This window comes from Pyrus communis, chromosome 15 (assembly GCF_963583255.1).
Source record: "Pyrus communis chromosome 15, drPyrComm1.1, whole genome shotgun sequence".
NCBI classification, from domain to species: Eukaryota; Viridiplantae; Streptophyta; class Magnoliopsida; order Rosales; family Rosaceae; genus Pyrus; species Pyrus communis.
This window is the reverse complement of record NC_084817.1, coordinates 21,057,170-21,082,200: the sequence shown is the minus strand read 5'-3', so window position 1 is coordinate 21,082,200 and position 25,031 is coordinate 21,057,170. Positions and strand designations below refer to the sequence as shown.

Sequence of the window (25,031 nt, the reverse complement as noted above, 5' to 3'; positions counted from 1 at the left end):
ACATCCGTATTAGTTGGAGTGAGGTTATAATATTTAAACTCTTCTGTTTTTAGAGATACGGTCGATGTGGAATATTTCAACACGCCCCCCTCACTTGGGATCTAATTAGTGAGTCACACATGGGAGATCCACACATCAACAACCACATGCAACCAAGTGAAGAGGTTCATCCAAATTTGGGGTTTCCTTGATAGCATGCACTATAAACACTCTCGACCTTCACTTTTCCATTTTCTTGTTGTTTGTCTCCTATTTATACTATGTCTTAAAAAATAATACAAATAGATAGTAAATGTAACACCATCCATCCAACACAACCTTACTTTGGTGCAAGGTTGATCCGTATGCGCGTGTGAGTCGGATCCATGATGTGGCATGGAATTCCTTGCCAGATGTATAATTTATTACCGAAAATCAGAGTCCAACACAAGTGACACTGACACACATCCCTCTTCCCTTCCGCGGGACCCACATTCTGACAGTTGTCCTCGCCACCAACCCCAACCTTAACCCGGACCCCACCAACACCTACCGCACTCCAAACCAACACAAATCTTCAAATTAGAACAACAAAAAACACAGAGCGACAGAGAAGAAACTCCCTCCCGTTTCAATGGCGCTTCGCAGGCTCTCCAGCTCCATCAACAACAAGCTTCCCTTTCAACCTTTCGCCCATGGCGGCTCCATATACCACATGGTACGTAAACTTCTCCAATCAGTCAAATCCAAAATTGTGTAGTTCCAATTTCCACCCGCCATAGTTTTGAACTCCGTCGTCGTTTTGATTTCAGTCCTCTCTGGCCAGCCAAGCTGCTCAAGATAAAGAGAAAGCTCGCGCCACTGTATGTCCTTGTTCTCTTCAAGATTTTGTGATTGATTGGTTTATTTGGATCTGGATTTGTGTTGGGTTTGGTTGTGTTGATGGTGTGGAATTGTTTGGATTCAGTGGATTAAGCAGCTGAATGAACCGCTTGAGGTTGTCGATCCCGAGATTGCCGATATTATCGAGCTCGAAAAGGCTCGGCAATGGAAGGTATATTTGATTTGATTTTGCATTTAAGTTTGGAATATAATTGTACTTGTCATATACATCAATAGAATGGAAAATGTTCTCTTGCGAGACGATGAATGTGATACACTGATACGCCTTTAATCTGTTGAGAATGAATCCCACATTGATGAGATTAGAGATCTTGAATGTGTTTATAAGACTCCTTCTCATATTGCCAATTGGTTTCATGGTGGAACCCAAGTTCTTCATGGTATCAAAGCAGGTTATCCTACGTGTGAAGCCCAATGGCCACATGTGCTCCACGTCACCTGAGTGGGTGAATCCCGGTTAAGCCTGGCAAGAAATCATTACTCTCAATGCAATGTGGAGCATTAAAGTTTTGTTGATGATCAGGGTGTTCATATTTCTTTACCTTCTGTTTATATTTTCTTCTAGAATTTCTTAGTAATTTTTAGTTTATGATAGGGGCTAGAGCTTATACCCTCAGAAAATTTCACGTCACTTTCCGTGATGCAAGCTGTTGGGTCTGTCATGACCAACAAGTACAGTGAAGGGTATCCTGGTGCTAGATACTATGGAGGAAATGAGTAAGTAGATCCCCGGTGAATATCTTATGAGTGTTTGTGCTTTCCTGTATGTAACTGTTATGCGAAAATGTATCTATTCGTCAGTTTTATCTTTCCTAAACTGTTTTTTTTTTTTGGGGAAAGTGGTATCTATCACTGAAAGGAGAAAGTAGATGATGGCGTGATTAACCTCGTTTGACATTCTTCTTGTACTTTTGTTTTAATTAATTACACTTGACTGATATTTATTTATATTTATAATTGTAGATATATCGACATGGCTGAGTCCCTGTGTCAGAAACGAGCATTAGAAGCCTTCCAGTTAGATCCTGCAAAATGGGGAGGTAATAGAACTAGATATAGGGTTATACATGTGGCATTGCCAACACTTTTCTTCCATCAGTCCAACATAAATTTTCACATTTTGTGTTTGTCTACATTTACATTGTACAAGTTATGAATGATGTCTTGCGCCCAACGAGTTCAGACTTTCAAATTATTTGGTAGGGAGGGCTTTACTGTTAAGTATTTGCTTTAAAGAAAAATAATTGGGCACACTTTGATCTGATTCTATCCAGTGAGTGATTTTCATTGTATACAATACTCTGTCAACAAATAAAACTGTTTGGGCTTGTCTTGCTATCTGTTTCTTAATGCTAGTGCATGCAAGATGAGTGGTAAATTTTGATTTGTGTTTGGCTGTTATTTTCTTTGCCGATCCTAAACTTTTATCTATTGACCTCTTCAGTGTGGTTTGTGTTTCTATCATTGGCTAATCACTTTGTTCCCCCCTCCCTTTTCCGACCTTTTCCCGGAAGAATATCAAGATTGCATCTTATGGTTATATACCGTTATAGTTATGATTTATTTGGTAGGCTATCAGGATTTATCCGATACAGTTTTAGTACTGTTTAATTGATTTTTATTCCTGGTGTTTTGCGCGTAAAGAATAGAATTTATCGACCAAAGAGTATAGTTTTCCACACATTATTGAGTCCCATCTCCTCTTCCCACAGGAAGGAAAAAAAAAACATAAGGCACAATATATTCCAGTGTTGAAGTATAATGGTTCTTCTTTTGTGAATTGCAATGGCATGGTCTAGTGAATATGCTTAGTAGGGATTCCAGTAAAAGCTATTTCGGTAACTTATTTCTTCATGATTTTGAACTTGGAATGTAATACTTTGTAAAGTTTGGCTTTGGGATTAGACGGCATTAGAATAGCATTGTTTTACTTAATTAGATTGTTGAAAATGGGACTACAGGAATTAAAATCTGTTATGTTGCGTAAACATGTCAACCATTGATTTATAAATGCGTGGCTCACATAATAGCTGTGTTATAATAAAGTTTTATTCTGGGCTTTATCTCTTGCTTTTGTAACTCATGTTCATTCTATTATTGGACTGTTGATGTATTTAGTAAAATATTTCGTATATACTTATTTTGGGGGTCCTGCCACAATGGTACGTACGTACAAGTTTTATGCAAGATCTAACCGTTGCAAAGATCCATTAGATCCCTATATGGAAGATCTGACTGTTGATTTAAATGATACGTACCATGGAAGAAAAATTGCTTATTTTGTTAAAGATACTTTACTTTATTCTTTCAGTGAATGTGCAGCCACTATCTGGATCCCCTGCAAACTTCCAAGCTTACACTGCATTGTTGAAACCTCATGAAAGAATCATGGCACTTGATTTACCTCATGGCGGCCATCTTTCTCATGGTTATCAGGTGTCTACGTCTCTGATGATTGTTTTTCCAGATTATACTTGGCTATAATTTTGTGCTTTTTGTGGTTAACAGTGACAGCCTGTGTAGCTATTAGTTAGTCTGGTGCGTCTGGGTTGTTTTGTTTATATTCCCCTTCATTTTTCCTGGAAAGAATAAATTAAACCTAGTACTGTCTTTACAGAACAATTTCTCTGAATATCCAATGAGTACATAAACTGGAATCCCTTTCTAAGTATATTTATGAAATATTAATTATTTTGAGAATGAAATTGTGTTTGGTATTCCAAGCAATCTGGATATTCAAAACTACACAGAACAAGTAAAACTAAATTTTGTTCTGGTGATTTTACATGCTTCTGATGTCTGGATGTCACATATCATTTTTGTTTGTAAATACGTAAATGTAATGCTGCCTGTCTATATACTAATTGACACAAACATTTCACCATTGTGCAGACTGACACCAAAAAGATATCTGCTGTGTCAATATTTTTTGAGACAATGCCATACAGATTGAATGAGAGCACTGGCTACATTGATTATGATCAGGTGCCTTGCTCGTCCCCATCTTCATTGTTCTAAATTCTCATACTTTTAAGCATACTTAAGAGTTCGTCTTACATGTGTCCTGCAAATATTATTATCAAAACATGATTTTTTTGGTCCAGCCTCAGACATAGGATGAAATGGGGTGTAATGGGGTTCTGGTCCGTCTTACTTGTTTCCTTCAGATATTAGTAGCAAAACTGCACAAAAAATGTTTCAAGCGAATCATTCTGGTTATTGTAAAATGAAAATTGAAAGATAACCATGTGAAGAAATTGCTCACAGGACCACAGTTTAGTTATCATCAAATGGATAATAGTGGACATTATTTGAAATTAGAGTGTGTATCCTACTATCCTTGACTAGTCCTGGGAAATACAGAACTTTGTTAGCCTAAAGATGTCTTGAACTGGGAAATTTGTTGGCATGTCTCCTTCGTTGTTTTGGAGTTTGAGTGCCTATAGTGCTAAGCATTCGCCATGTGTTATGTACCATTTATCTTTCAAATATTACATTTACTCTATACGTTTTTTTCCAACTTTTTATCTTTGAATTAAAGGCTGACCTACGTGAATAAATATGTCCACAGATGGAGAAAAGTGCCACACTTTTCAGGCCAAAGCTAATAGTTGCTGGTGCTAGTGCTTATGCACGCCTGTATGATTATGAACGTATCCGCAAGGTAAATTTTGAGTTTTGTGATTATCATAATCAGTGTTATGCATGTCTGAAATTCTTATGGTACTCAATCTTTAAGTGAGATGTTATTCTTGTGGTGTTGTCAGGTCTGTGATAAGCAGAAAGCAATTCTGTTGGCCGATATGGCACACATCAGTGGATTGGTTGCTGCTGATGTTATACCATCTCCTTTTGAGTATGCAGATATTGTTACAACCACAACTCACAAGTCACTTCGTGGACCCCGTGGGGCTATGATCTTCTTCAGGAAGGGTGTCAAGCATATAAACAAGCAAGGGCAAGAAGTAAGTTCGGATAATTAATTTTAGAATATATATAAATGAAGGAAATTGAATGAATATTAGAACTCCCATTATTTAATGCTTGAGTTTCCTTCTTCAGGTTATGTATGATTATGAAGACAAAATCAATCAGGCTGTCTTTCCTGGGCTCCAGGGTGGTCCGCACAACCACACCATAGCTGGGCTAGCAGTTGCACTGAAGCAGGTTCCTTTGGTGTTTTTGTTCTTTCCTTTTGTTACATGTTGAATGTTGATCAGATTTATGCATCTTCTTGTTACTTGACCGCTGACTATATTATGATTCTAGGTCAAAACTCCGGAGTACAAAGCTTATCAGGAGCAAGTTCTCAGTAATTGCTCAAAATTTGCAAAGGTTTGATGAACGTCACTTTCTAAAATATTAATGCAAAATCTGAAAGTTGTTCTCTTTTTTAAATGGGTTCTCGTTATATAGCAATTTGGAGTCAATTTTTTATATGACTAAGGCACACGATGTTTTATTTCCTTTATTGTGTTGTTTCATCTGTCTCACTATTTCCTCTTATAGTTTTTGTCCTTTGAACATGCAGAGCTTGCTAGAGAAGGGCTATGATCTTGTTTCCGGTGGAACAGAGAACCATTTAGTGTTGGTGAATTTAAGAGACAAGGTAACAGCAGATTGATTCTTCCACTGACGGGAAGATTGCAAATAGGAGATTGATTCTCCCTCTGATTGGAAGATTTATTCACACTTAAGTTTTGAGCATGTTTGACCGGGGGTTTAAGAAAAATGATGTCATATGATTACTGAAAGATATGTTACTAGATGAACAACTAGGCCTGGTAATCAAAAAGTGTGATAACATCTCGTTATTCCATGATTAAACCCTCTGAAATAGATTTGAAAAGTGAATTATGTTATAGACGAATGAATGAAAAGGGAAACTTTAAAACCTTTAGTCAAGTTCTGAAAGTTGGGTTATTACAAATCCATGGATTTCTAATGCTTTAGAAAACTCTAGTGGGAAAATCATAGAATTTCCCTCATTTCTTGTATACTAGAGGGCTTGATGTTTGATTCATTGATGTATGCTTCTGTGCTGTGAATGGGTTATAGGCTTATAGCAGGAGAAAACTAATGAATATGGAATCTGTGGCAGGGCATTGATGGCTCAAGAGTTGAAAAGGTTTTGGAATCAGTACATATTGCGGCTAATAAAAATACTGTTCCTGGGGACGTGTCTGCTATGGTCCCTGGTGGCATACGCATGGGTAAGGCCATCCATCTCCATTTAATCATTTTGCAGCTACTGGCGATTAGCCAAGTACTTTTTCTGACGAACGCCGTGTTTTCTGGTTCCTCAGGTACCCCAGCTCTTACATCTAGGGGGTTTTTGGAGGAGGATTTTGTGAAAGTAGCTGAGTATTTTGATGCAGCTGTGAAGCTGGCCTTGAAGATCAAGGCTAATGCCAAAGGTTTACTCTACGACCATCTTTGTTGATATAAATTATTTTAGGGTTTGTAATGTCACATGTTTCACTACCATAGTTACATGCTCATGCACGTCTGGGTTGCAGGTACAAAGTTGAAGGATTTCGTGGCAGTTCTCCAATCAGACAGTCAAGTTCAATCTGAGATTACAAAGCTTCGCCACGATGTTGAGCAGTACGCGAAACAATTTCCAACAGTTGGATTCGAGAAAGAAACAATGAGATACGGACAATAAAGTCATAATCTCACAGATCATCACAGGTCAACTCCTTATCTCCACCTCCGATGTGTGCTTAACCACAATGCTTAATATTTTTGTAGGGAAGTGCAATTTTATTCAATTTTCGTATGAACTATTTTGCAGATAAGTCAAAAGATTTCCAATAAGAAGACCATGTCGGACTTTCATCAACACAACACAATAGTAATGGAATTTTGTTATAAACTACAAACTTTTCTATTATTGTTCACTGAATTTTGGTGTCAACATTGCAACTGTTGAATGAGACGTCGTTGTAGATGTCTCATTATTACGTACTCAATAATCGATGCTATTTTTCTATTGAATGAGATGTCGTTGTAGATCGAATTCTTCTACACATCGTTTACCAGCTTTGATGTAGTTGATGGACAGCATCGTAGCAATTATAGAAAGATAAAGAAAAATAGTGGAATGTAGGGTGTGAACGGAGCATGATCCTCTTGTTTTTATGTGGATTTATGCTTGGTGTAGTTTAACATGAATACAACGTTATGAGGGGGACAGGCGATCTTTCTGAGAAACATTCAACAGGATGACCTTGTGATTGAACAAGTTTTGGATTTTTGGTACAAAAATCCGAAAAATCCTTCGGAGGGTACAGGATTGTGTTCTCGGGCACGTAAAGTTGTTTATTTTTCTAATGATAGTTTTGGATTTTTGGTACAAAAATCCGAAAGATCCTTCGGAGGGTACAGGATTGTGTTCTCGGGCACGTAAAGTTGTTTATTTTTCTAATCATATTGTTTTTGCTCCAAAAAGATTCATAATTTGGTTGATAATTAGTGTAGCTTTGTTTAAGAATCGTTGCTTATTGTCAAGGATTTTGATGGGACGAAAGGTATCCATTTTGTTTGTTTTCTAAAGGATGATAGAGGTCCCAATTTTAATTCTTTCTCGCCAATGGAGGGCTGGGAATAAGGAGAGATGATGGTTTTAATACTAATAAAAATAAGGTTTTTTAGCAAAAATGGTCTCTGAGACTGTCACAACTTTTTATTTTGGTCCCTGAGATTTAAAATTGATAGACGTAGTTCTTGAGATTATCCGTAGTCAATCATTTTGGTTTTTCTATGAAAAGTCTTTGTTAAATTGAAGAAACCATCGATTCAAGGGGGGTTTATTTGACAAAAATACTCTTTATATATTACAGATTTCTCACAGAAGGGTAAGATGATTGACGGTGGACAATCTCAAAAATTATTTCTATCGATTTTAAATTTCAGATATCAAAATAAAGAGTTATCTAAAAATAATTGTGGTCCTTGATCTTCTATGACTATTTTTTGCTCAAAGGACACTGATCGTGAGGCTACAACCGCCCACTGATGGGCCACAGGCTCCATCCAGCTCAGTGAGGGTACAAGAGTGCAGCTACTCACTTGATTTATGGGTCCTAACCATGGGTACAAATTGTTAAACGAAAGTATAATTAATGAGAATTCTTGATCACAAAAGATAAACAGCCAGCGCCACCCTCACTCGCTTGGACTCGAATTCAAGGAATGTTTTGGTAGAGAAATTTTTTAAAGTGTTTTGTATTTAAGCAGATATTTTACGTGTCATTTTTTGTAAGCATAAATTTTCTACAGTTATTGTGGACATTTCAATATAAAGAATATCATCCAACTTTACTATAGATCGGAGGGTCCCCAACCAAATCCTTTTCCTAGGGATCCGGGAGATCCCGTGATCATGACCGTTCATTGTACATCGTGTGGTTAGTTTTCGTTAGGTAATATTTATATTTAATTTTAAAGTTTTAAATTTAAAATGATTTATAACTGTACGATGTATGATGAACGGTCATGATCATGGGATCCCCCAAATCCCCAGGAAAAGGATCCGGCGAGGATCCTTTTTCGTCCCCAATGACTATTTTGAGTCATCTTCAATGCAAAACACAGAGAAGTAAGTACAAGTCGTTCCTTTTTTTTTGAGAAACCTTAGAAGTATTTTTGGCGAACATATTAGAAGGAGAGTGAGTTGTTGAAATAACCAAAATAATCCTGAACACAAATCATGTGCAACTTATTTTGGATGAAAAACTTAACTGAGTTATGGTGAGACGACAAATTAATAATTTCCAAAAGTTGGTATGACAAATTGCTTAAAATATAACAAATTAAAAAAGAGTGGATAAGTGTATAAGGTCATTTGCTATTTGAGTTATACTCTATATTTTTGTATCACATAACTGATATTGTGGCAATGATATTCTTCACAAATGGTTATTATCAAAGAATATTGGTGGAACTAGTATTTTCTTTTTCTTGAAGCGTAACTTCTAAAAGAATGACTGAAGAAATTAAGATGAGCTTATAAATTTTTATTAGTAAACGATTGGGCTAAGTTCAATTTCAATTTAATTAAGAGAACTAACAGTAAGTAATTACTGGATTACAAAATTCATTGCTTGGAATTCGAATTTTGATCTCCTTCCATACTTCACAAGCAACAGCTAGTTCAGGACTCCATTACTAGCTTCACGAATAAATTTCATTACGCTCCCGAGCAAGATCACTTCCCTCATTATGAGCTTGTACACATACTTCTAGAGCCACTTGATTAAGTACGGCACCGGTGCATTTCCCCAAGGGTGTCCTAAAGTTCCGTCACCAAATTGTAGTAAAGAATCATCTCCAATGATTTCGGTCAGAGCAGGTATATTCATTAATTTAGTTTGCTTCATTTTTCTTCTAAAAAGGAACCATGCATAAAGAAATATATAATAAATAACTCAATAATAATATCTTTGTTAGCTTCCTTAGTATACCTTAATCATAGATTAATAAAGCATCGATATTGTCCACATCAAACCAATTTAATTAATTTTGCAATCAGCACAACACGCTTCTATGCATTTCTTGTCAATACCTCCAATTCCACCTGACGTACCCGGCCGGCAACGAAATGTCGATGACAAAAAATCCAAAATCATAAAATTGTAAACAAACTGTAAAAACACTTATAAAAATCCTTCATTTCAATTCATACGTTCAACATCCAAACCCTTGACACACATACATTCACCATTCAAAAAAACCTCTCTACTCTCCCTCCCTCTCTCTCTTCCCCATGGACACCCCAGCCACCGCCTTAGAAGTGGAGGCCGATGCTATAACCGAGATCGAGGAGGAGGACAAGAACGGTGATGACGTGTCATCGGTCGAGCAGGTCCGTCTAACGGTCTCCAACCAAGACGACAGTTCCCTCCCTGTATGGACGTTCCGTATGTGGACTATAGGCATATTCTCGTGCTTCCTCCTCTCATTCCTCAACACCTTCTTCTCGTACCGCACGGAGCCGCTCGTGATATCAATGATTTCCGTGCAGGTGGCAAGTCTGCCGATCGGGAGGTTCATGGCTAGGACGCTACCGAGGAGAAAGTTTTGGATTGGTGGGAAGTCATTCTCGTTGAACCCGGGAGAATTTAACATAAAAGAGCACGTGCTAATTTCGATATTTGCAAACGCCGGATCTGGGTTTGGGAACGGACCGGCGTATGCGGTTGGTATTGTGAATATAATCAAAGCGTTTTACGGTAGGAAGATATCCTTCTTTGCAAGTTGGGCACTTGTGATTACAACACAGGTACGTACGTAATGCATGCATGCATGCAGAAATTACTCGTAATGAACTACAATATTAAGCATACTTGTGGGAGAGAGAGAGAGTGTTAAATGCTAAATTTATGGTAAATAAGTACTGCAGGTATTGGGGTATGGGTGGGCTGGTATTATCAGAAAGTACGTGGTGGATCCGGCGGGGATGTGGTGGCCTAGTAGTCTCGTTCAGGTTTCTTTGTTCAGGTAATTTACCATAAAACGAACAATAATGTTATTCTTACCATATTGTTATACCATAATCTTATACCACCTTATGTGGCGGCTGAGTTAGACATGTCACCTCACTTAATTACAGCATACTTGGATTTCCATATAAATTTTATTAATTTTAATTAGTTTTTGTTCGGAAACATATATTAGATTGAATTAAAACACTTCAATTTTCATATTCTTGCATCCCTCATCCAGTCGTCCTCAAATACTCTTTTCGTCATCCCAATCTCCTCTATCCCTCCTTAAAGTTCCTCTAATTGTCTTGTGCTTCTTCATCCTCCTTCCTCCTCTTTTCCAGAACAAATAGAAAGAACATTAAAAAAACAAAAAACAAAAACAAAAGGCCAATTGCGAAAGGAAAAAAAAAAAAGCATAATTAATTTCAATAATTGGCGAGCAACTGCAGCATAAATCTAAGGATTTTTCAAGAACAGTGACCCCATAACCTTCAATCTGATAGAATTAATAAAAGATATTAAAGAGTAATGCTATTCATACCATGTTTTTGTACCACATTTCTATACCACCTTAGATGGCATTTGATGTGGACAACCACATCATTTGAATTAATCAGATTTTTAAATTTAGTTCATTATTTAATAAACTAATAATTAAGAAAAACTAGTTAATTAAATGATCATTGTGGTATACGAGGAGTTTTTTTCCTTCATTTCCTTGGCTTTTTCAAAATTTTCAAATGATGTGGCAGTCCACATTAGATGCCACCTAAGGTGGTATGAAAATGTGGTATAAAATTATGGTATAAATAGCATTACTCTAATAATAAAACTAAAACTAAAGATGTGGCATGTCCAAGTAAGCTGCCACATAAGGTGGTATAGAAATTATGATATAATAATATGGTAAGAACAACATTACTCTAAAACGAAATTGTAATTTCAATTCTCTGTGAGACAGATTCACAAATTGGTATTCCATCTCCACACACACACACACACACACACACATATATATATGTGTGTATATATGTGTGTGTGTGTGTCTATATATATATATATATATATATATATATATATATATCTCCATACTTTTTATTCCTGCAGAATCATGTTTAATTCTTGCATTCGTTAAATCAAACGCAAAAAATGCACCAAGAATGTGAAAGAGAAAATAATTGTGCACAACTCATTTCCTTAGAAAAATATACTCAAGGAAAATGCTTTGCAAGGTTATAACATATGTGTATACAATTTGCTATATTTTCATAATAATTCTATGAAAATAAAGAGTTTACAAATTAATTTGGTACATACATTCATACTGGATTGACATGTAATGGAAACCAAAGATATTAAAGAGACTATATTTTTGCACCACAACTACATATTATATGATGAAACAACTAGTTGTATGCATTATTTGTCACAAGAATATAATTTATCTAAATTAATGGGATAAAGTCGTACTACAAATCTACAAAGATCCCTAGAATATGTATTTTTATTTTTATTTTTTGGTGTTGTGTGTGGTTAATAAAAATGATAGCTGTGTCATATAAAAAATGAAGTTGTGACTTCAACTTTGAAAATCAGTGATTCAAGTCATTCAATACGAGTCTAGCAAGAAAAGGAATTTTGTATTTTTAAATTTTTTTTATATGTACTCCATTATTGATTAACAATTTATAGGATAAAAAAAATTATATGTTTGTAATGTTTAAATATACTGGTAATGTAATAGTATATTAATTAGTGGTAGTACCTAAAGTTAACAATATATATATATATAGCTTTTAAGGTAAGAGATCTCCATTTTTTTAAATGGGGATTAGTTGTGGGGCACAAAGGATACCAAATTTCAATGATTTAAACCGTCTATTTTTTAAGTAGCACCTCATAGATCATCCTTGCAAAATATTAGCCAAATCGGAAATATTTGAGGCATCTAATTGAGTTAAAAAAATAGACAAACATTGTGGTCTAAGAAACATTGAAATTTCATCGTGACAATTGAATGGGCAAAAGTTTGGATTGAATTGAATTTTTACAAGAATGATCTATGAATCGAGATTTACAACATGTGGCTCCCTAGTTTATTTTCTGTTTGTGGTATTCCTGTCAATTTGTACTTAAGTTGTATTCTTCTCAACTTGTACTTTAAGTAGGTTTTAGGTTTAACTTTCATGAACGACAATTTTTTACACTAATTTACTATGCTTGACCCACTATGGTTTAACCCAAATCATCTATTCTTTAGTATAAATACATTGTTATATCTTACTAAAAAAATTGTATATAAATTTGTAGCCAGCTAGTTTATGCATATATATATTTACTTCAGCTCCTAATTGATGTTCATATTCCTTTAAAACAATTAACCTAATTAAGGAAGCGAAATATTAATCTTGCAATATCAATGTATTTTATTTCAGTTTTAAGACAATACATATTTATGAATGGATATTTGACTTTGATTTGCGTACAATATGCATGAACATGAAGGGCTCTGCATGAGAAAGACAAAAATCGAATGTCCAGAGGGAAATTCTTTTTGATAGCACTGGTATGCAGCTTCTCTTGGTACGCAGTGCCGGGCTACCTCTTCACAACTCTCTCAATAATTTCATGGATTTGTTGGATTTACCCTAAGTCCATAAGAGCTCAGCAAATCGGCTCAGGCTACCGTGGACTTGGCCTTGGGTCATTTACCCTAGATTGGTCGGTCATATCCTCTTACTTGGGGAGCCCATTGATCAGCCCCTTCTTCGCCATTGCCAACGTCACCGTCGGATACATCGTCGTCATGTATGTCATCATTCCGATTGCCTACTGGAGGCTCAACTTGTACAACGCAAAGAATTTTGCAATCTTCTCTTCGCACTTGTTTGATTCCGACGGCCAAATATATAATGTCAAAGGAATTGTGAATGACCAGTTTCAGATTGACATGCCTGCCTATGAAAAACAAGGATACATAAACTTGAGTGTATTCTTTGCCATAACATATGGTCTTGGTTTTGCTGCTGTTATATCAACCCTCACACATGTGGCTCTATTCAATGGAAGGTGCGTGATAGTGAATACTTTGCATGACTTCAAGTTTACTCTGTGTGTGTGTTTTATTTATTTATTTTTTAAATACTATTACACACAAATAGACACACACAAACTAACACGCTGAAACAATTTCTAATAAAAATGTACCTTGTCATTGTACGTGGAACCCATCCCTTGTTCTATTTTTGTTTTCTATATGTAGGCATGATTTTGATTTTCATCTTGAGATATGATTGTCTAATTACTTGAGCCCAAGTATGAGATTGAATTTTGATTTTGGAACTTGAATTAGGCATATTATTTTGAGTATATTCATATATAGGTGCATTTGTAAGTTCATATTTATTTGTAGGTACACTAAGGATAGGTAAAATGTACCAACGAATGTACATACGTCTCCTTTTGTACCTGCATAACATGTTCATATATATAACGTACCTAAGTAAAAGATCAAAATCCAAATTCAATTTTAATGCTTAATTATAATTAATAATTTATTTATAAAAATGTTAATCTAATTTTTTTTAAAAGTTGATGTTTCACCATAAGATGAATTAGTACAATGAGGAGTAATTTAGCTTCTTATACGGACATACAAGGTTCCCTATGCTTCTGTTGAATTCAAACTTTCAACAATTTTTTATTTATTTTGTTAAAAAAATAAAAAATTTATTTATTTCTGGGTAATAAAATGTTACTAGTTATTATTGTGGCAGTAATATGAATGATATTCTTCTAACAGGGACATATATGAACGATACCAATCGTCATATAGTGGAAAGATAGATATACACACCAAATTAATGAGGAAATACAGGGACATACCCAGCTGGTGGTTTCATGTTTTGCTTGTGGTGTCGTTCGTATTCTCTCTAGCATTGTGCATTTTCATGAAGGATGAGGTGCAAATGCCATGGTGGGGACTCGTTTTTGCAGCAGGAATTGCATTGATTTTCACACTTCCAATCAGCATAATAACTGCCACAACAAATGTGGTAAGTTTGCAACTCTTGAACCTCCTCCTTTCGGTCACACTTGGTTGAGACCCATATACATTAGAGATTGCGGCAACCTGGTCTATTTATTAGTGTGTCTATAAATAGCATTACTTGAAAAATAATGTTAAGCTATTCGATTTGGAGTGCAGATGTTTAAATGGTGAGTGTCACACACCCCATATCTATAATTGATAGTTTAAGATCATGAATCTCTAAGAATCTTATCTCTTTTCTAATTTTTTTAGACACCAGGACTAAACATCATCACGGAGTACGTCATGGGTTTGATACTACCTGGATATCCGATAGCCAATGTATGCTTCAAAACTTATGGATACATAAGTATGTCACAGGCAATTTCATTTTTGAGTGATTTTAAGTTAGGTCATTACATGAAGATTCCTCCCATCTCCATGTTCGTAGTTCAGGTATGTTTATATTCTTCTCCCTTTACATTTTAGTTATTGGATACGATCACACTATAAATTAATTAAAAATGTAACTCATATCTTATTCTTTGAATTATAGTTAGTACCAAACTTAATATTAATGTATTCCAGTTATTCAAACTAAATGACCTCAATTAGCTTGTAATATTATAATATATATGGGTAAATTACACAAAACTACTTTAACTATGGGTCGAACGACACTATCATACCTCATCTTTTAAAAATGACAATTTCATATCTCATCTTATGAATTTGTGCCAATGTCAGACCTCCGTCAGTTTTTCTGTTAATTTCTCTGTTAAGTGCTGACGTGAGTAGAGACAAAACCCACTCATTAATCTAATTGGATTTAAAAATAATTAAATATATTTTTAATAAATAAATATTAAAAAATATTTTTTTATATAAACTTGAGGGATCCACATCTACAAATCCTTCCTCACCCGTCCCCCCTTAACCTACCTCCACCACCCTCTCTCTCTCTCTCTCTCTCTCTCTCTCTCGCCTCTCTCTCTTCTCTCACCCTGCAACCTGCATCCCTAAAATCCCAAAACCCAGAAACCCTTCCCACTCATCCCCCCCCCCCCCAACCTGCCTCCACCACCCACCCTCTTCGATGCCAAGGAGGCCGACGATGGCTTCACCCGCGGCTCCTCGAGCTGGTCCTTGTTCATGTACCCAAAAAAAAAAAAAAAAAACCAATTCATCTTCCCCACCCAAGCCCACTCCCAAATCAGACACACCTCTTCTCCCCACCCGAACCCACCACTAAATCAGAGAAACTCCTTCTCTCTCTCTAATCCCTGCACCATCTGGATAGGAAAGGTGAGGTCGAAGTCGAACACGGCCGCCTTTTCGAATTTGAGAGGTTTGATGAGATTTTGGGTTTTGAGATTTGTAATGGGTTTTGGGATTTTGGGGGTGCATGTTGCCCAGAGAGAGAGAAGAGAGAGATGTGTGAGAGAGAGAGAGAGAGAGAGAGAGAGAGAAAGAGAGAGAGAGACAAAGAGGGAGAGAGAGAAAGAGGGTGGATGGTGGAGGAAGGTTGGGGGGGGGGAACAGATGGGAAGGGTTTCTGGTGGGGAGAAGGGGATCTAGGTTTTGGGGAGGGGGGACACAGGTTGATGGGTGTTTTTTTGTTTTTAATTTTTGTTTTTGTTTTTAATTTTTTAATATTTGGTTAATATTTAATTAATTTTTTAATAGAAAGTGGACTCTGAATCAAGCCACATCAGCATTTAACTGAGAAATTCACGGCCAAGCTAACAGAAGGTATAACATTTGACCAAATTCTAAAGATGAGGTATGACATTCTCAATTTTAAAAGATGAGGTATGATAGTGTCGTGAAACCCATAGTTGAGGTAGTTTTTTGTCATTTACCCTGTATATATAGGGAAGTGCTATTGGCACTCCAAAAATCTTATTCTACACTCCTCACAAGTGTATTTTTCTTTCCCAATATAGAAAGTTTGGAGTATAGAATGTGATTTTTTAGAGTGCTAATAACAATTCCATATATATATATATATATATATAATATGAACAACCAATTTGTACCATCTAATCAGAAAACAACTCTCCACAACATGCACATACAATATATTATAACATGAATTAGATGCGTGTGTTTAAAGTGGTATTAAATTTGCCAATAAAAAAAAGTGGTATTGAATTCTGAATGAAAGTGATTAACTATAGTATCATATACAAATCTAGTAAGAATGTGGATATTGATTTTTTGTTTTTCTTTCTAAATTTTATTATTAAATTTAGGGTTAAAAAATATTACAATAATTTAGTGGAGGGAAAGTTTCTAACCCGGGATGCATGAGAAGCTGCTATCTTTTTACTATGAATTTATAATTTTCTTTTTCCTGCCATTATAAAGTGCATAGGAACTATAGTAGCCGGAACAGTCAATATTGGGACAGCATGGTGGCTGCTAACTACAGTGGAAAACATATGCAATACTGACTTACTCCCTGACACTAGTCCTTGGACTTGTCCTAATGATAGTGTCTTCTTCACTGCATCTGTGATTTGGGGTCTGGTTGGACCAAGACGAATCTTCGGCTCTCTCGGACTCTACGGAGGACTCAACTGGTTCTTCCTGGTAGGTGCACTCGGACCTGTCTTGGTATGGTTGTTGCACAAAGCTTTCCCTAGTCAGAAATGGATCGCCTACATCAACCTTCCAGTGCTTTTCGGAGCAACAGCTGTGATGCCACCAGCTACAACTGTGAACTTCAACAGCTGGATTGTGGTCGGAATCGTTTTCAATTACTTTGTTTTCAGATACAGAAAGAAGTGGTGGCAGAGGTACAATTATGTTCTTTCTGCTGCCCTAGATGCTGGAGTGGCTTTCATGGGGGTGCTTATATATATATGTTTAACCATAAACAATGTAAGCATTTCCTGGTGGGGTACAGCAGACCATGACCACTGTATATTGTCTACTTGTCCAACATCCAAGGGCATAGAACCCGGTCATGCTTGTGTATTCCCTTAAGCTACTAGCCTACTACATCGTATGCTGCTTTTGGATTTTGAAGTTGATTTTATGCAAAAAGGTTCATTTGAAGGAAACGACGTTGTAAATAACAAAAAATGAATGAATGAATGAACCCTTTCTTCTATTTAAGTGTTGTCTTATAAGAATCTTATACACATATAAGATAGGTGAATAGTCAAACCCTAATTTGCCCATTTGGTTACACTGCTAGATAGCCATTGCTAAAAGGTGGTGTGCTAAATTTAGGGTAGTGCTATTCACACATCCCATTTTACCTCTCACTCACCCTTGTTGAATTTTTGTCCATTGATCTTCTTCAATTCATTCGATCCGATAACTAGAAATTGAGAAGGGTGTGTGAGCGGTAAAAATTGGTGTGTAGATAGCACCACCCTAATTTTATTTATATGAAACTAGATAATAGTCTCTAAATAAGATCTATTTTTCAATAAAATTGGGTGTAAGATTAAATACCGATTTTGGTTCTTTAACTTCATATTTAAAGCCCCGACAAGGTTTTTACCGAGGTCCATGTATGCATCGCTATCCTCTTATTTGTACGCTTCATTTCATTTTAATGAATATCGTACTTTTTTCCTCAAAAAAAATCTAGCTAACAATTATTAACTTTTGTTTTGTTTTATTTTGAGTATTATAAATAGATGAATTTTACTTAATGGTTTTTATCACAAATGATCATTGAGATTAACCAAACTCATCGTTTTGGTCCTTAATTAAGTTTCAAAATCAATCAATCTGATCCTTGACATTCAATGCCGCACATCAATGTGACCCTTCCGTTAGAACTCTATCAATAATTCTGTTAGTTTGCTTATGTGGCATATATATAGGACCCACAAGTCCAACAATATAGTGCCACGTGGATTTTACAAAAACAAAAATTTAACTATTGCAAAATTCTAAAATCTGCAAAAGCAAAATAACAAAGAAGAAAAGAAATTAGAACCCACTCTCCAACCCATTTTCCTCATCTTCTTCCACCTGCCTATCTCTCCCAATAGCTACCATCACATCTTTTTTCCTCCACTGCGCGCCTCCTCCACAATCCGACGGCCAGTTTCTTTTTCCATTCAATCCATTCATTCTTAATGGACGAAAAAATAATTTATTCTTAACATTTTTCGGTCGAATTCGAATTCAAACTCAAACCCTAGCGTCGCAAACCCTAAAGAGAACAGACTTCAAGTTTACCAGTAATCTTTTATCTGGGTAGATGGCGGATCTCGAAAATAGGCTCGACTTGGTAGGTAAGCCCAAAGCCACCTTCTTCTTTAATCCGAGAAACCGGTGCTCGAAACTTCGATAAATCCCAATCATTGTCGACGGTCAAGCAAAGACTGTGGAAATCAACGGCCCTGTCAAAATCCCTGGCAGTTGCTGGGTATCGATGATATTCTGGTGATATTAGAATCGTAAAAAATAATTCTTTCTTTTCTCCCTTTTTGTTTTTTTTTTTTGTTTTTTTTTTTTTTTATAGATTTTTAGAATTTTGCAATGGTTTTTTTTTTTTTTAATCCACATGGCATATATTATGGGACTTGTGGGTCCTATATGTGTGCCTCATCAGCAAACTAACAGACTTATTAACGGAGTTTTAACGGAATGACAACATTGGTGTACGACAGTGAATGACAAGGACTAGATTGATAGATTTTGAAACTCATAGATCAAAATGATGAGTTTGATCAATCTACCATTTGTGATAAAAACCCTTTACTTAATGTGTATTCAATATAGGTAAAAAAAATTGCAATGTGCTATTAAATATCATGCATTTTTTTTCATAAAAAACAAATTTTATCAACGTGGAGAGACCTAAAAAAAAAAAAAAAGGAGAAAAAGACTACCATAATGATAATGCTATATATACATATATTGCTTAAGTGGTAACAATATTGTTATAAACATTGTATTAAAGTGTGATTGTGTAAATTCTAGATTAGATTTGGTACTAGTTATTCTTTCCTATTAGGACTTGTATTCCTTGGAGGAGAATGATTCTTGCCTCCCTTATTACTATAAATAAAGACACTGTGAAAGGGGAATAACACATCCTCTACACAACCCTACAAACATATCCCTCTCTACTCTCTTTCTGTTGCGCTTCCTCTTTCTTGTGGTCAGATAAAATAAGCCACAAATATGTGTCCACATATATATGTACATATAATTTGTGTGCCTATGCATATGTACATAGATATATATATATATATATATATATATACACACACACACACTACATTAATAAAACTTTCTTTGTCAAACAAAAGAGAGTAAAAGATAATTTTGTCTTCTACAACAAAACAAAATCATGGGCAGTAATGTAAATTCACACAAACTAAATTTTACATTTTTTTTTGTTTAAAGGCTCACCCAAGAGTGATCCTAACATCTTCTAATTTTGAAAAATAAAATATAGGAAAAAACTTCTCTCTCTAATCCACATTCTTTTTTCTTCCCTTTCTCCTTTCCAGTTTAAAATAAAAATAAAAATTATTTTCATACACAAAGTGTGGGGCATATGCTAGTATATATATAAAAGGAGAGGGATTACCATTTTTTGAAATTTATTTTTGAAAAAAATGGGAATTTGTGGAAATCATTCTACATCAAACTTCAACGATCCAAACCTCTATTTTGTGAGTCTCAATTTATAGATCATCCTTGCAAAAATTCAATTCAATCAAAAACTATTTGTCTATTTATATATCAAGATAAAATTTTAATGTTTTCTTAAAACAAAGTGTTCGTTAATTTCTTTGAACTCAATTAAATGCATCAAATATTTCAAATTTGGGTAATATTTTGAAGGATGATCTATGAAGTGCAACTTGAAAATAGATGGTTCAGATTATTAAAGTTTTGATGAGATGGAGTGCCACAACTAATCCCCATTTTTGTAAAAAAAAAAAAAAAAAAACAAAAAAAAAAACAAAAAAATGGGAATCCCTTATCTTAAAGACTTCCTATATCTATAATACTCTTGTTAGAAACCTAGTTGGACTTGACTAACATTATAAGTGTGAATCTTCTATTGCGTATATATTATAAATTGATTAAGGAGTTGTAAGCGTGGATGACTACTTCCTATAAACAAGGATACGTGGATGATATGCAGCAAACGATAACTGTTATCCACTACTTGGTAAAACTACAGGTAACTGATTTCCACGATAGATGGAAGTTAGACAAGCATGTGTCTATATAATCTAATTCCCTGTTCGTGAAGAATACGTTCTGAATATTATGGGGTTCTATTGCCTTTGGAACATAAGGTCTTAAATGAGTAGAAGAATTGCATTTCTTTTTTAAGATGGCTGCTTCAGGTATCACACATAGTCACACAAATGTAATTAATCTGAGATACTTGTTATACAATAGGTTTTTGCATTGGCAGTGTGCATGAACATTTGTTACATACTACAATATTGATGACAACATTTACATCTCTAAAGTTCAATGAAGGGAAAGGTGTTAGAGAGTGTATTATGAAGTTGGTGAACACTGCAGCCAAACTAAAGGGTTTGAATGTTCCAGTTGATGAGGCTTTTGTGGTCCATATGGCATTGACTTCCCTGCCTTCATGTTATAACCAGCTGAAGGTTACTTGCAGTACACAGAATGAGAAATGGTCCATGGATGAACTAATTTCAATTGCTGCTCAAGAGGAATGCAGGCTTAAGCGCAATGCTGTAGCGAACTTTGTGCACATTGACAAAGGGAAAAAACCATTCTTCCATACTAGTAAGGCCCTTAAACTGATCTCCAATAGTAGTTCTACCATGACTCTATCTTTCTCCAAAGGGCTTCAAAATTATAAGGATATAATGGACAATATAAGGGGTTTTTTTTTTTTTTTTTTGCAAAAGACTTGGTCACATGAAAAGGGACAAAGAGAAACTCAAAGATCTGAAAACTAAGAAAGGTATTTTGGTCAAAATTTTTGTGTGTTTTGAATCTAATCTTGTTGAAGTCCCTCCAAATTCTTGGTAGTTTGATACTGGTTATTCGATTCACATCACCAATTCATTGCAGGGTTTCACAAGAAGAGGTACAACAACAAGAAATGAAGTGTTTGCAGTCTATGTTGGCAATGTGAATAAAGTGGTTGTGGAAGCAATAGGCGACTTCAAGCTCATGTTATCCAGTGGCTTTGTTTTAGATTTAGTTGATTTTTTATATGTACATTCATTTAGAAGGAATTTACTTTCATTTTTAAACTTGTAAAAACTGGCTTTGCTTTCGATGGAGACAACGAAGGTGTCAAGATTTACATGAAAAATAATCCAAAAGTTGTACTTGGAGTTCGCTTTTTATTTAATGAATTGTGGCAAGTACTTTGCTCGATTTGCAATGAAAGTGTTTGTTTTAATACTGAATCATCTACATCAACTAAAAGACTTGCTTTAAATGAAAAATCTTCCATGCTTTGGCATAGGAGATTAGGGCACATATCTAAAACAAGAATGGATTGCATGATTAAGGATAAAATTTTGCCTGCTTTGGATTTCTCAAATTTCAAAAGTTTCATTGAGTGTTTTAAAGGGAAGATGATTAAAACTAAGAAAAAGACTTTAGTTAGAAGTCAAAAACTATTGGAGATTATCCTTTTTGATATTTGTGGACCCTTCCCAACTAAAACAATCTGTGGAAATATTTATTTCATAACTTTTATTGAAGATTATTCTAGATTTTCATACCTTTATTTAATTTCAGAAAAATTTTGAGTGTTAAATTGTTTCAGAGTATTTAAAACTGAAGTAAAGAAACAATTGGAATTGTCCATTAAAATTCTAAAGTCCGACAGGGGAGGCGAATGCTATGGGAAGTACATTGAGGCAGGTCAATCTAAAGGGCCTTTGGCTCTATATTTAGAGGGGTGTGGTATTTAAGCACAGTATACTACTCTAGGCACACCACAACAAAATGACATTGCTAAGAGGAGAAATAAAACACTGATTGAAATGGTTAGAAACATGATGAGTTGTTCAACACTTCGACAGTTCTTATGGGGTGAAGCCGTGAAAATGTCGAACTACATACTGAACTGAGTTCCTAGCAAGTCAGTTTGTAAAAACTCATTTTGAATTATGGACAGGGAGAAAGCCAAGTTTAAATCACATGCATGTTTGGGGTTGTAGTGTAGAAGCCAAGATAAGATGTATAATCCTGCTAAAAAGAAATTGGATGTGAGGACAGTTTCTTATCGTTTTGTAGGATTTCCTGATAAATCAAAGGGATACAGATTTTATGCATCAAATCTCTCAAATAGAATTTTTGAGTCCAACGATGCCAAGTTTATTGAAGATAAAGAAGCATCGAGTAATTTTCAAGCAGCATCAGTCTTGGAATTTGAAGATCAAGGTGAAATAAGTGAGGGTAAAAGTCACGGGGAAACTTTTGATTCTCAACAACCTATGGTTGAATTTCAGATTGAAGATTTTGATTTGCAAAGTAGCACACCTATTACAAATGTCAACACACCTATTAGCATTGTTAATGCAGCTTCTACTTCATCACATGCTTCAACTAGTCAACCATTACAAGCATATGTAAATGAAAGAAGGGTGATGCCACAAAGAGTTAGGAGGTCAACAATTCCAAATGATTATTTTATGTATTTTCAAGAAGTTGATATGAATGAAGGCATATCGGATGATCCTGTCACTTATCAAGAAGCTATGAGTAGTTCTCAATCTAAATTATGGCAGGAAGCAATGAATGATGAGCTGAAATCCATGCAAACAAATAATGTTTGAAGTTTAGTTCAAGCACCAAATGATATCAAGGTAGTGGGTTGTAAATGAGTGTTTAAAACCAAGATGGATTCGACTGGAAAAACTGAGAGGCACAAAGCCAGGCTAGTGGCTAAGGGTTATACTCAAACTGAGGGAGTGGATTATTTAGAAACTTTCTCTTCTGTATCAACTAAAGATTCATTTCGAATTGTATTGGCTTTCGTGGCTCTTTACAACCTTGAATTGCACCAGATGGATGTAAAGCAGCTTTCTTGAATGGTGATTTAGAGGAAGATATTTATATGGAATAGCCTATTGGTTTCATTAAAGAAAGTGAGGAGAACATGGTTTGTAAGTTGAACAAATCGTTGTACGACTTGAAACAAGCCTCGAGACAATGATTCTTGAAATTTGATGAAAAGGTAACTTCTTTTGGTTTTTGTGAAAATAAGATTGATGATTGTATTTATCTCTAGGTCAATGGATCAAGATTTATTTTGCTCATGCTTTATGTGGATGATATTCTCTTGGCAAGCAATGATCTTAATCTTGTGCTTGAAACTAAGAGATTATTGTCTAAGACCTTTGAGATGAAGGATATGGGAAATGCATCATATGTCCCTGGAATATAGATTAAAAAAGATAGAGCTCGAGGGTTGTTGGGGCTCTCACAGAAGTCGTACATTGAAAATGTGCTGCACAGATTCAATATGCAAACTTGTGCCAATGGAGAAGTACCAATGGGAAAGGGAGACAGGTTGAATAAGTCTTAGTGTCCGAGGAATGAAATTGAGAAACAAAGCATGTTCAATAAACTTTATGCATCCTTAGTAGGCAGCTTGATGTATGCACAAGTCTGCACTAGACCTGATTTGGTATTTGCCATTAGTGTGTTGGGAAGATATCAATCAAATCCAGGTAAACAACATTGGGTTGCAACAAAGAAAGTGTTAAGATACTTGAAAAGGACAAAATCTTTTATGTTGGTTTACAAGAAAGTAGAGAACTTGGAACTAGTTGGCTACACTGATGCTGACTTTGCAGGTTGCGTGGATGACAGGAGATCCATAAGTGGTTACTTGTTCTTCTTAGCAGGAGCAACTATATCATGGAAGAGTGCTAAACAAAAGGGACTGGCCACATCAACCATGGAAGCTGAGTTTATAGCGTGTTTTGAAGCTACTAAGAGAGGCTTGTGGTTAAGAAATTTAACAGCTGCATGGCTATTATAGATTCAATTTCAAGACCATTAATCATATACTGCGATAACAAAGATGCAGTGTTTTTCTCTAAGAAAAACAAGAAGTTCGAGGCAACAAGGTTAATGGACATCAAATACCTATCGGTGAAGGAACATATGAGACAAGGCAAAATCGTGATTGAGCACATTGAAAATTTTTTGATGATAGTTGATCATCTGATTAAGTCGTTGGCAGTAGTAGCATTTAAGGACCATGTCACTAAGATGGGAATGCTTGAATTATTATAATTTGCTAAAGTGTGGAAGTGAGAAAAACTTACTGCAAGTCACATGTTTATTTCAATATGAATTTGAATGTCACTATGTTGTTTAACATCAAGACCTACTGAATTATACCTATTGACCCTAGTGGTTGTCTGAGTTGCTGATTGTATACATGTATATGTGTATTATGGTGTTTTGATGATTGGACATGAATAATTCGAGAGTTGCAGTTCAGTGAATGTTTCAGGATCTTCCAAAAATGATCCATGAAATGAATGTTTTGAATGAATGAATGAATATAAATTCATTGATAAGTCTAAAGTTTCTTTCTACATATTGGTTTTAAGTATTTGTGGTTTCAGGGTGCTTGTGTTGTCTATAAAACATGTTTTTTTCTGGATTTCAATACT

At 35.4% G+C, this 25,031-nt stretch overlaps 3 protein-coding genes across 3 annotated transcripts; all 3 read left to right on the top strand.

Moving 5' to 3' along the window:
* Positions 1–553: 553 nt before the first annotated feature.
* LOC137717782 (serine hydroxymethyltransferase, mitochondrial-like) lies at positions 554–6,910 on the top strand. The gene is made up of 16 exons (XM_068457270.1): positions 554–697; positions 792–842; positions 947–1,033; positions 1,478–1,599; positions 1,846–1,922; positions 3,194–3,318; positions 3,775–3,867; positions 4,454–4,546; positions 4,650–4,847; positions 4,945–5,049; positions 5,152–5,217; positions 5,414–5,491; positions 5,984–6,095; positions 6,189–6,299; positions 6,402–6,576; positions 6,680–6,910. Exons 1-15 carry the CDS (start codon positions 614–616, stop codon positions 6,548–6,550), a joined length of 1,551 nt encoding a protein of 516 aa, XP_068313371.1. The 5' UTR covers positions 554–613; the 3' UTR covers positions 6,551–6,576; positions 6,680–6,910.
* Positions 6,911–9,652: 2,742 nt separating this feature from the next.
* On the top strand, positions 9,653–17,394 carry LOC137717176 (oligopeptide transporter 2-like). The gene is made up of 6 exons (XM_068456478.1): positions 9,653–10,168; positions 10,289–10,386; positions 12,879–13,442; positions 14,176–14,428; positions 14,677–14,859; positions 16,774–17,394. Exons 1-6 carry the CDS (start codon positions 9,653–9,655, stop codon positions 17,392–17,394), a joined length of 2,235 nt encoding a protein of 744 aa, XP_068312579.1.
* A 5,183-nt stretch (positions 17,395–22,577) lies between these two features.
* On the top strand, positions 22,578–23,177 carry LOC137717175 (uncharacterized). The gene has a single exon (XM_068456477.1). It carries the CDS (start codon positions 22,578–22,580, stop codon positions 23,175–23,177), a length of 600 nt encoding a protein of 199 aa, XP_068312578.1.
* The last annotated feature ends 1,854 nt before the right edge of the window (positions 23,178–25,031 follow it).